This window comes from Protomyctophum bolini (genome assembly GCF_963924005.1).
Source record: "Protomyctophum bolini genome assembly, chromosome: 8".
Classification (NCBI taxonomy): Eukaryota; Metazoa; Chordata; class Actinopteri; order Myctophiformes; family Myctophidae; genus Protomyctophum; species Protomyctophum bolini.
Window position 1 is genome coordinate 40,044,660 of NC_137869.1, and position 11,778 is coordinate 40,056,437.

At 43.9% G+C, this 11,778-nt stretch overlaps 1 protein-coding gene across 2 annotated transcripts; it reads left to right on the forward strand.

The window, feature by feature from the left end:
- Positions 1-666: 666 nt before the first annotated feature.
- On the forward strand, positions 667-11,409 carry arrdc2 (arrestin domain containing 2; the record flags this gene model as incomplete). Of its 2 annotated transcripts, none has more annotated exons than XM_080769391.1 (7): positions 667-925; positions 6,997-7,214; positions 7,619-7,721; positions 8,072-8,328; positions 8,780-8,942; positions 9,097-9,257; positions 9,606-11,409. In XM_080769391.1, 7 exons carry the CDS (start codon positions 667-669, stop codon positions 9,657-9,659), a joined length of 1,215 nt encoding a protein of 404 aa, XP_080625517.1. In that variant the 3' UTR covers positions 9,660-11,409. The 2 variants fall into 2 exon arrangements, with proteins under 2 accessions (XP_080625517.1, XP_080625516.1); XM_080769390.1 differs by lacking the exon at positions 667-925 and adding an exon at positions 5,344-5,753.
- Positions 11,410-11,778: the final 369 nt, after the last annotated feature.

The window sequence follows — 11,778 nt, forward strand, 5'->3', positions numbered from 1 at the left end:
TATTCGTTTTTTATGCATTGATTCGTTCATTGACATGTAGAAATAAAAATAACAGACTAAAAAACGTGTTTCTTGATTATTCCATAAATCAAAAAGAGTATAGGCTATCATTTCATCAACCAATTAAAGTGCGCACGACCGACCGTCCCCCTGCGCTATGGGATGTAGACTGTAGTTTATAAAGCAAGACTTGTGGAGCGTCTGCAGACATAGTAGCCTACTGTACTGTACAACACACTGTGTGAACTAGTGAAAACTGTGCGAGCTGTTATAACGGAGCCTGGTGAGTGGCACACGCACGCACACACTTTGACAAAATGCACGTAAATAAAACAAAGAGGCGACATTTGGCAAATTTGTTGGTCATGCAATTATATAGTATAGGCTGTAGCCGCTATGTTTTCCTGCAACGGACGTCTTCAGCTTAATTATTCTCGTTTTCTATGGTCTTATACCGTTTTAATAACAATTTCTATCGTATTCAAATATGCTTTTAAATGTTCTTATTTTGCACTCTTTTAATGTTTTGTGTAAACGCTTGCAAATTAACTTGTCTTCAATGTCTTGTCCTTGTTAATTGTTAGAACGTAAGAGCTACGTGTTTAAACTTGGTTGTCTCTGTGTCCATCATCACCATCATCATCATTGACATCATATTAATAAGGAATGGCATTTCGGGCCATAAAGAGCTTCAGGCTGGTGCTGGACGGGCCAGAGGAGGCGGTGTACAGCAGCGGGGAGGCGGTGACGGGCCAGGTGGTCCTGGTGCTCAACCGGGACACACGGGTCCGCTCCATGCGCGTGCTGGGCCGCGGCGTGGCCACGGCGCACTGGCTGGAGAACCGCAGCGTGGGCATGAACTCCGTGTACAACGACTACACCTCCAAGCTCACTTACTTCAGGAAGAGACAACATCTGATCCGAGGTCAGTTGGGGGACGTTATGCCTCGTTTAAAAGACTGTATAGTGTGTATAGTCACACATCAAAATGTGGGTTTCTTTTTGAGTGGTGCCTTACGGAGCTGTGTGTGTGTGTGTCTCTGCCTGGGTCAATAACTGTGTTATTCTGTTTTAAAACACCTTTACATATTAATGAGTGTAGATCGTTGTGTGTATATATGTGGCATGTGGGTCGTGTTGTTGGCCAAATACTACATTTCTCCATTTTCCATGTGAGGTCAGCTCAGCTGCGTCAGCAACAATGAAACCATAGTTTTGCACCTGGCTCCGAGGCTGTTGCATGGAGATGAGAGAGAGAGAGAGAGAGAGAGAGAGAGGGGGGGGGGGGGGGGGAAGAGAGAGGGAGAGAGACTGGATTCCAGCTGCACTCTGAACTAGCTAACCTCCCTCTCTCTCTCTCCATAACCCTTAATGTTAGACAGCAGTCCATTAACCTGGCTCTGTCCAAATAAGCAGTGTCACGTGTGACCCAATTAGAGCGCTTAATTTGTGCTCCGTCATATATGGCAGTGCCGTGTGCCAGAAATAGCCGACATACAAGCTCGGTACAAACACGTGAGCTTGTATGTCAGCTATATCTGGCACACGACACCGTCATAATGATGAAATAATATAATTGGGGCAGCGGTGGACTAAGGGTTAGCCTTGTTGCCGAAAGCTTGCCGGTTCGATTCCCCGGACGGGCAAGGAAAAATCTAGGTTGGGAAGTGATTGGTCATCACTCACCCAAGACCACTGAAGTGCCCTTGAGCAAGGCACTGAACCCCCAACTGCTCCAGTGGAGCTGCTTAGTGGCCAACAGTATAAGACTGTGGTTGTCCTGGTCAGCTCCCAGGTTTTAATGTGTGTGTCTGTCTGTGTGTTTCTAACACTGAACAGGAGTTCATGAACCTGCATGGCTCTACAAATAAACAGAGGACAGGCCCGGTGGGACGCGTGACCCCAACTATAAGTCTTACGATGAGACACACGGATCATCTGAACACTGAACTAAACAGAAAAAGTTCATTACTACATCAAAAGTAATCAACAAACTATAGCCTACTATAAAAACTGGTCTAAAATGGGCAAATAAGAGGCAAAAATTGCTTGAGCATGTAGATCTGCAATGTTCACAATATTTATCTGTCGGATCGAGTCAAACAAAATGTAATGCCTCAACTCCTGCGATTCCAAGTGCTTGTCAGGGTGGGGGTCCACAGTTCAAATAAGATTATTTGGGCTGGTCACTGCCTGAAAAGGTTGAGAACCAGTGAACTAAAGGACAGCTAAGGACAGAATATAAATAGACTATCGGTGCTGACGGTAAATAAATAGTGAGAAGGGGGTTAATGTTTCATTGGGAAACTGGCTACATCGTCACACTTGAGTTGACTTTTCTAGAACTAAACTGAGCACGTAGCCTTCCCTTTATATACCGGTATTTGTATTATTCATCACATGGCCCCCTTTGAAAAGTGTCAACAAAAATCTTTAACTGGTGTTGAGCAACCCATATATGTTTTAGTTTTTTACTCAGATCAGTTAAGACTGAAGTCACAGTAGTTGAGTAGTTATGTGGCAATAATTTGACTCCAGTGCATTCATTACCATATCTCTGGGACAGCTTTTTCATGAAGTTGTATGGTGATATGACAATCGGGAATGCTTTTTTTATCACAATGACACAGCTGCGTAACTCACCACTGAAATGGCACAATCTAGCCCACCGATCACACTTAAACTGGCTTTGGCTATCAGAATGGCAGAGGCAAGTCACAGTTCCAACACAGGTTTCATGGGTCCCTTATTGTTGGCATATGTCGGGGGGTTAGATGACAGTTGGTGACAGTGGAATGAAGGGAAACTGAAAAAAACAAGGAGAGAAAGAAAGAAAGAAAGGTTGAGTGACTGATTTCATTTTGGTAAAATAAAATACAAGTTCCAACATAGTATAACTTCAACCCACTAATAAAGTGTAAGGAAACACTAGTTATTTCCAATGTGGTCCTGGAATAAGGAAAGAAAGAAAGAAAGAAAGAAAGAAAGAGAAAATAATGTCAGCATTAGCAGACAGCTGCAGCCACACAACTCAGACAGGAGGGGGCAGGCGGGCTCAGGATTTAAAAAATGCTGCCTCTGTCTCCTAGGCAACCAGAAAAACAACACGTGGCCCCCTGGTGGCCCCACTTCCTCCACTATGCATGCTGTTCACAGTCTCTCCACTGTACCGTCACTATTTAGGTCTTTAACACCAACCCACACAGGCTGATGTAATGCTATGTTAACACTACCGTAACCTTGCATCATGTTGAATGCAGTGCTGTGTCATGATGTTAGACAGTTGTTGCTCAGTCAGTGTATTTCAACTTTAGACAGTATGTCGTTATACTATCAGGCATAAACCTTATTTTTTTTTAACTTTTTGTTATTGTTTTTTGTAAATGCATGCCCTACTTCATCATACTACTGCGCCACTAGCATGGGAAGCATTCAGGGTTCTCTTACGTCATGTTGCTTGCAGTTACTGATTTGTCAGGCAGAAAACCACAAACCGGAATTAGAATTAGTACCCCAAATTCCCAGTGATCAAGGGCATCGTAATGTTAGGGCCTACCTAATAAAAGCCTCGATGCAGTGTATGAATCCGACACGTTTCTTCACGTACGTCTTAGAAATGTTCATTTATATAGGTATATCCATATTTTATTACAACTCACAGCGACTGGCGAGACTAAAAACAAACAGGGGGGACCAAAACAAAGCGCTGCCGAAATGGCCAGAAATCACAAACGGGAATAAGATATCTTTAAATATATATATTTTACCATACGGTCTAGACCGGATCACACAGCGATTTAGAGAAACAGACCAGGCTTTCCTCCGAGGTGACGCGTCACACAAAAGCATTAAAAGTAGCAGATCTACAAGCTCGAAATGCGGCACAACTTGACATGTTTTGAGCCTGTAGATGTGCTACTTTTGATGCTTTTGAATTTGAATCCTAATGTACAAGCTCACAATTCGAGACACTGTGGGCTTGTATATCTGCTATTTTCAAAATATTTCTATAAACATTATACATTGTGAAATGGGACATTCTGCATAATGAGTATTAATACTTTTGTACTTATGTCAATTTTGAATTCCAGACTAGCAGATTATATTTTTCTGTTATCTTATTAAATCAAATGTGTACATCATAACGTATTACTAACTCTGCAGTCTGCAATCTCCATAACCCAGGATGAGGCCCTTGCAGGGATTGCACTTGTCCACCGCCAGATGGCGGTAGAGCTCATCTACCAGACAGAGTATGACAAAAACACTTTCTAGGTTCCCACAGCTGTTCAATCCCTGCATGAAGTTATGAACAAAGGATATCTATCTACATATCTTCCAGGGAACACGATCTCGATGAATTATCTAAACAAACAGCACACATCGCTATCAGTTGCTGTCCACAAGAATAGTAGTCTATTTAATACAAATATGGGTGCTGCTGTTTACTCTGAATGAATGTAGTCTGTAGGCTTCTATGGAATCTATAAACTAAGCTATTACACTGTTACGACGGGCGGTGGCGGTAGAGAGTGTCTCACTATCACTGGGGAACAAAGACGTAAACAACTTTATTTTTCTCACACGAGGAGCTCTGATTTGAAGCTCAAACTGGGATTCTAAAGTTGTAACAAACAAAGCGGCCTCAAAGTAAAACATGCAGTAGACGTAGCATAGTGCATACGATCCGGATGATCCGTGCAACAATGTGTCGATGGGCGTTTTGTTGTTCAACTTAAAGTAGAAGCCATGAAACAGTGTTTATAATTCATGCATTGTGATTAAAAAGGCCGGATTTCGTTTAAGTCCCCAAATGTGTGCAACAATAGTGACGAAATGTTCTAAAAGTAATTAGTAGGACGGGTTCTCAGTGGAATTGCGGTGCCAAATTAGGTTCCATTTAATTTGTAAATTGGACTGATATTCACAAACCCTGCAGCAATATAAATCAACTTGCACCGTTCACGCATTTAGAACGTTTGCTGTACGTTGTGTTCAAGTGTTACGAAGCTGTACACGTCTGTCTCCCCGGCTGCCTCATGCCCAGTAAGCCTTGTTTTCGTCTTAAGAACCTGTAACCATCAATCAGCCAAGCCAAGCCAAGCCGAGGCAGGCAGGCAGGCAGGCCGTGTTTTCTGTTTTCCTGCCTCTCATATCTCCACACCCAGAAAGAGAAGATGTTTATTAGGCTGCCCTGCAGGCCTTACATAATAAACGCCGTCCTCCCTCCTCCTCCCCCTCCCGCTAGCAAGGCGTGCAAAAGCAACTGCAGCACATCTAGACTGCACACAAGTTGTTTTGCAAACCAACCGAGAAGATCTCTCAACTCAACTCATACAGAGATCTGACACAACAAGTTCTGGACCTAAAACTTGCTCAGAGGAACAAAACTTTTACAGAAGCGATCGGAACTGAAAGAAGAGAAGGAAGAAGGAATCGCACATTTTTCTTTGTGGGGAATATATTATATGCCAGAAACATGATTTTCGACAAATTGAAAAAGTTTTACATAGTGTTCGACTCCCCTGAGATCGACGCTCCTCCGGTGTTCAGCAGCGGAGACGTGGTCTCCGGCAGGGTGGTGGTGGAGCTGACCGGGGAGAGCAGAGTGGAGTCGGTCAAGCTGCACGCAGAGGGCTTCGCGAAGGTCCACTGGACCGAGTCTCGCTCGGCCGGCTCCAGCACCGCGTACACCCAGAACTACAGCGACGAGGTGGAGTACCTGAACCGCAGAGAGGTGCTCCTGCAAGCAGGTCAGGATCCTTGATTGATCATTATTGATCAAACCTTTTATTTTATTTTAAAGGATCTACATCGTTCTCCGTGCACAAAACAAAATATGGACCGGGATGGCCAGGTCTGTAACTCTGAAAGTGAAAATGGATCATGGAACCACCAACCATTTGCATACTTTCAGAGTTACAGTCCATTTGGTTTAGGAACCTCGTCAAGGAACTTATTGGACCCCACTTTAAAGAGAAAACCTCTGCACGAACGCCTGCAGTGCAGGCTCCATTCATTTGAGACCCAGGCTCATAAAATGGAAAAGTGTTTTTGTTTCCTTGTGTCGTGCAGTGTTTTTAGGATATAGGAATCGTGGCAATTAAAACAACCATAAAAGTAATTAAAGTGTCTTTTACAACGTCGGCGAGTGTGTACTTTGTCTTTTAAATTGCAGCAATTAGTGTTCGATAATGCATTGCTAGTGAAGGCATGGGGGCTCTAAAACAAACCCATTTAACCCATTCAAAGGGGTCTGACAGCGGGGTTTATTGTTAAGCAAATAATATATGTAAAGTCTGCGAGTAGCATAATTAAAATGACAGAAAACACAAAGAACCATCAACGAGTTGAATTGCATTCGTCGAAGTGTGGTTAACTTACAACACAACTAGGCTCCTACTTTTACAATGTTCTTTCTCTTTGTGTACGTGCCTTCTGCCTTGTTGAGAAAAACATGCTCTCTAAGCACAATGGAGAAGGCACCACCCCTTTGTGCAAGCAGAGAAGCAACCATGTGATTGTTTTTCTCACTGTGTTGTTCCACACTTATGCACAGTCATGGAAAGCAAACTGTAGGCCGTCTGTTGAAAAGTGGTTTTCAACATTTTTGTTTATTTATTTCAAGGACCCCGACCCCCATTAGGACATGGACCCCCATAACTATCTGAGTCACTGAGTGTACAAATTCGTACACTCAGTTACTGTCCTGTAAGGGAGTCCATTTGGAACATTATCAATCGTTTTGCCAGGGAGCCAGTGGAACACCCTCAAAGGACACCTGGGGGTCCCTGGACCCCACTTTGAGAACCACTGGTTCTATAACAACGGAGAGACTTTATTTGAACTTAATTTACTCTTGGCTGTTCCAATGTGAGTCATTTTAACTGGTTGAATCGCAGCTAAACTGTTTTGTTTAGTACCATGTAAACATTCCTGTTATTATAAATTAATATGAATTATAATGACGTGTTATTATTGTCTTCTTTCCCTCAGATAATGGAGAGCTGACAACGCTCCCGGCGGGCAGACATGAGTTCCCCTTCAGTTTCCAGCTTCCAGAAGAGACTCTGGTGACGTCCTTTGAGGGGAAACACGGCAGCATTCGTTACTGGGTGAAAGTGAAGCTCCATCGGCCCTGGGCCACTGTCAAGAAGATCAAGAAAGAATTTACTGTCATCGAGCCCATCGACATCAACACACCCACTCTACTGGTAAGAAAATGCATGCACTTAGCTGCATGCATTGTAATGCATAATGTAATGTTATACACATGGAAACTCCACCGTTGCTCCTTAGGAAATCAATGTTTTCATTTTAAATCATCTGTTGCTGTCGTTTGCAAAAATGCTTGCTCAGAAAATGCTTGAGTCAACTTTTTGTGATTTGGCACTATAATAACATTTAGTAATAACATATAAATAACATTTATAATAACATTTATAAATAATTAAATAATATAAAATAAATTGAATTGAATAGTCATATCGGATACAAATTTGCCATACGATTTTCACCTCATACGCATTATCATTTCTCTAATGAAACACACTTGCTGAGCTTAATACTGTGAGTTTTCTCATTCATGTAAACAATGCTTGTGTTTTGGTCATTTCAGGCTCCGCAGGCCGGCACCAAAGACAAGATGGCACGGGTGTGGTACCGCAACTTTGGACAGGTGTCCATAACGGCTAAGATCGACCGCAAGGGATACACGCCAGGTGAGAGCTCATTTCTAATTGACGTCCCATCCCCCTGTTACTACTCAGATTCACATGGGTAGGCTAAGGGTTGATGAAAAGTTCTGGGGGTGTCGATACGCTAGCTAAAAGTTCAATACAGGCTCTTATCCTGAGCGACCTTAAAAGTGAGAATAAGCAGAGTAAACAAGGTAAATATCACACAGGTGGGGTGCAGAGAGAACAGTGTAGTGCCTCCCAAGAAACTAGCATCAATTCACAGGTAAACATTGAACTGTGCATCTGTCTAAACAATACTTGTCTTAATCTCTTCACCATGACGGAGCCACAGTCCTTAAATCTCTCTCTCTTCCTCCCGCGGTGCTTTTCAGGCGAGGTGATCCCCGTGTTCGCAGAGTTCGACAACGCCACGTCTCGCTCGGTGGTGCCCAAGGCCTACATCACCCAGACGCAGACCTTCATCGCCCGGGGCACCATGAAGCAGAAGCGCTCGGTGGTGGCCACGCTGAGCGGCGACGTGGTGGGAGCGCGCCGCAGGGAGACGTGGCACGGCCGCGCCATCAAGATCCCCCCCGTCGGACCCTCCATCCTGCAGTGCCGCATCATCAAAGTGGAGTACATGCTCAAGGTAAGGCGGCGCTCTCTCCAGTCTCGTTGGCCAACTCGATGCAAGTTGAGCATTTAAATGCATGATTCGATTTGACATTCTACATTAAGGGCACAATTCGATAACATTTTCAATAAATGACACTTGCCAAAATGAATTGGATCATTCTAATCCTGGTTGCTAGGTTAGACAACCCGGACGGTTGCAAAGTACCTTCTTGCATATCGATTTTAATGTAATGGATTCAGTTAGATTTGTTTGATACATTTAAATGTATCAAACATTTCTCCACACACCGGGCGCGAATCTGATGCGAATTCGGATTTTTTTAGCTGCGTTTCTCCATCGGGGACGCGGCCGGTGTGCAACCACCTTTACACCCCTCGCGAGCATGTATTTCTACAACAACAAGTTCATTGTGTTCCACGTCATTCTAATAAGTGGCCCCCCCTCTCTACTGCTTTTTCCTCAGGTTTGTGTGGACGTTCCCGGGACGTCCAAACTGTGCCTGGAGCTGCCGCTGGTCATGGGCACCATCCCTCTGCACCCGTTTGGAAGCCGTACCTCCAGCGTCAGCAGCCAGTACAGCGTCAACCTGGAGTGGCTTCGCCTGGCCATCCCGGAGCAGCCTGAGCGTAAGTCTAATATATCTTGACTCGTTGCTGTCGGCAGGAACCTCTCTCATTCTCCATATTTTAACATTTATTTTTCCGTAAATGAATGTCACATAGCTGATCTGCAAGCACGAAAACCCAGAATCTCATCTTTTTTTGTTGTCCCGTCCCTCAGCTCCTCCCGACTATAGCTCCGTGGTGACAGAGGAGGAGGCAGAGCGGCGCACCTCCTCGCCCCCTCCCGTCCCGGCGGACGACCTGAGTGGGATCCTGCAGCGGCCGCTCATGGCCTTTGTCCAGGAGTTCCGCTTCCTGCCTCCTCCGGTCTACAGTGAGGTGAGTAGCATCTCCCCCGCCGGCCGCACACACACTAACCTCGCCGCTCATCCGTCAACCTGTTCGCTTTAGTTTTGGGTTAGTTGTTGTTATAGTGACAATGACATACATCACATAGGAAAAAAAAAGAGTCTAGAATAACTTTGAGTGAAAGTGAAAGAGATAAGAGACTAATTGAAAACAAAACTTTGTGAGGCTGAATATATTACAGCTTGGATAGTCAGGCGATCAAAGATATTTCAAGAAGAGCTTGAAATATTTAGCTATCAACAACAAATTAAATTGATGCGTCTACAAAGTGTTTTATTCTCGACTCTCATCCATGTTTTGTCTCCCTCCTGCATCCAGGTTGACCCCAACCCTCAGCCTCTGAACATGAGACCTCGCTGCATGACGTGTTGAACTACAAGCCCCAACCCGAGCCTTCAGCGACGGCCCGACTTAAAATTAAAAGTGTAAAAAGACAACGAACGAATCAAGAGATTTGTCTTCTCCCGGATCACGTCTCTCCGAAAAATGGCCTCCGGCCCCTTGTGGACGCGGCTCCAGTTGTTGATGAGGAGAAGAGGGACTGGAGAGCCACGGAGAGGTTGGACGAGAAGAGAGGAGGAGCTCACAGGAACCTTCTGTTTGGCGGAGAAGCTCCCCCAGACCCACCCCTGGACTCTTTTCCAGCACAGAAAGACAGAGGGACACGTTACTGTTGTTAAGTCAAACAAAAATCAAGAAGGATGTAACTTCTCCCCACCGGTTCCTGTTCCTCCTCCCCCCCCCAAGTGATTGTTCTGGCTTTTTGGGTTAAGAAAAGCCCATGGAACTGTCCTCCCAATCAACGAATCCCTCAGCGAGAAGCTTGCTCAGAGTTGGATGGAGCTTGGGACATTTTGTTTGTTGGGGGTCTTAAGGTCACTTGATGTTTATACGGCGAGAGTTAGGAGTTGCAGATGGTGCCACAGACCACCAATGGTTTGAAATTATGCTTTGATCCGCTCAGAGCTCATCTGCAAGTGAGCGAATTGTCTTCTCATGATGACGCCAAGAGAGAACAATTCACGATTTAGGCTTTTAGCCTTCGCTCTTACACAGAGCGGCTAACACAAGAACCCTAGTCAACAAGTGTGTTATTGTGTTAATAATACGTACTTTGTGACTAGAGTGGTCTGCCATGACCATTTCTACTGTTAATCAAATAGATAATGATGCACGCACATGTCTGTAACGTCATGGCAGAGGAAGGTGAGAGCAAGTCTTCAGGTAGATTTAAATGAATGCATGCATCGCAGGTAATGATATGCAAAAGGGAAAACAAATGCATATCTCTTAAGTATCTGTGGAAAACAAATGATTGCATGTGTTTTGAAGGAGCAGCCCGTGCGCTCTGTGGCACAAAGATAAAGAACAAACGGTTGAATTGTTTTGCATGTGAACTAATTCAAGAGATTTTGCTGTTGCCAGGCCCTATACGTGCACATAAAAGTGGTGCACACGTTTTGTTAAAAGGTGTAAGCTTGTCTCGGGCAAACAAAAGACAGAGACACGTGGTCGTCTCCTTGTAGAGCAATAACATGGCAGATGAGAGGTTTGTGTTGAAACTAGCACAAAAAAAAAAAGAAAAAAAAGTTCACAGATTAGCTTTTCCCAGCTGCTAAAAAGAGAGGCGGTGGCAGGAACTGCTCTGAGCCCGCTGGGCAGGACGCTTTGATGCAAGCCAGATGCCTCGTGCCTTTTTTGTGTTCTACAGCACTGTGTGTGTGTGTGTGTGTGTGTGTGCGTGCATGTGACGTGTGTAAGTGTGTGTATCCGGGGCCGTGTGTATCTCACAACACGCACCCCAGTACCACAGTGATGCCTTAAGAGCTGTAGAGAAGATGCCACTTTGTATGGAAAAAGAACATTCCAACTTGAGGATTTAGGTTTTTCCTTTTTTTTTTCTCTCTCCTTTCTTTATAATATCCTCACTTCCAAAAATAGTCTGTATGGGAGTTATGAGTGAAAACTGCAGGGTAAAGTCGTTCCACCGTAGATGTTACGGACGCAACGCCTTCAAAAACAACGAATGTATTTTATACAAATGACTGTTATTGATTCTCTGAACTTGCCAAAGTTTTGTAATTGTTTTTTTTCTAATAAAAGACGTTTATAATAACTCTAATTTCATGTTTACTTTACTGTTAGAGAAAAAAAGTTTCTCAAATCTGAGAAAATGTAGGACTGACTGTCCAAACTACAAGACATTCATTTGCATTGGTTGCTCTATACTATAGCATCTATCGTACTGTATAGACAGGCGTGAGTAATGCTTAATTTATACTCACAGTCACTTGCTGAACATGGCAGTATGTTATAAATTATATCGGTATAGTATAAATTAGACGGACATATCTTTAGAAATCTGATTTGAATTGAATCTACAGTAGGCGAGTGTTTCAATTTGGATCAAATCGGTATGTGTTCGTTTTATGTTTCAGACTTGATCAAACCAATCTGATTCCAATTTAGATCGGCCAAACATCTGACTTTT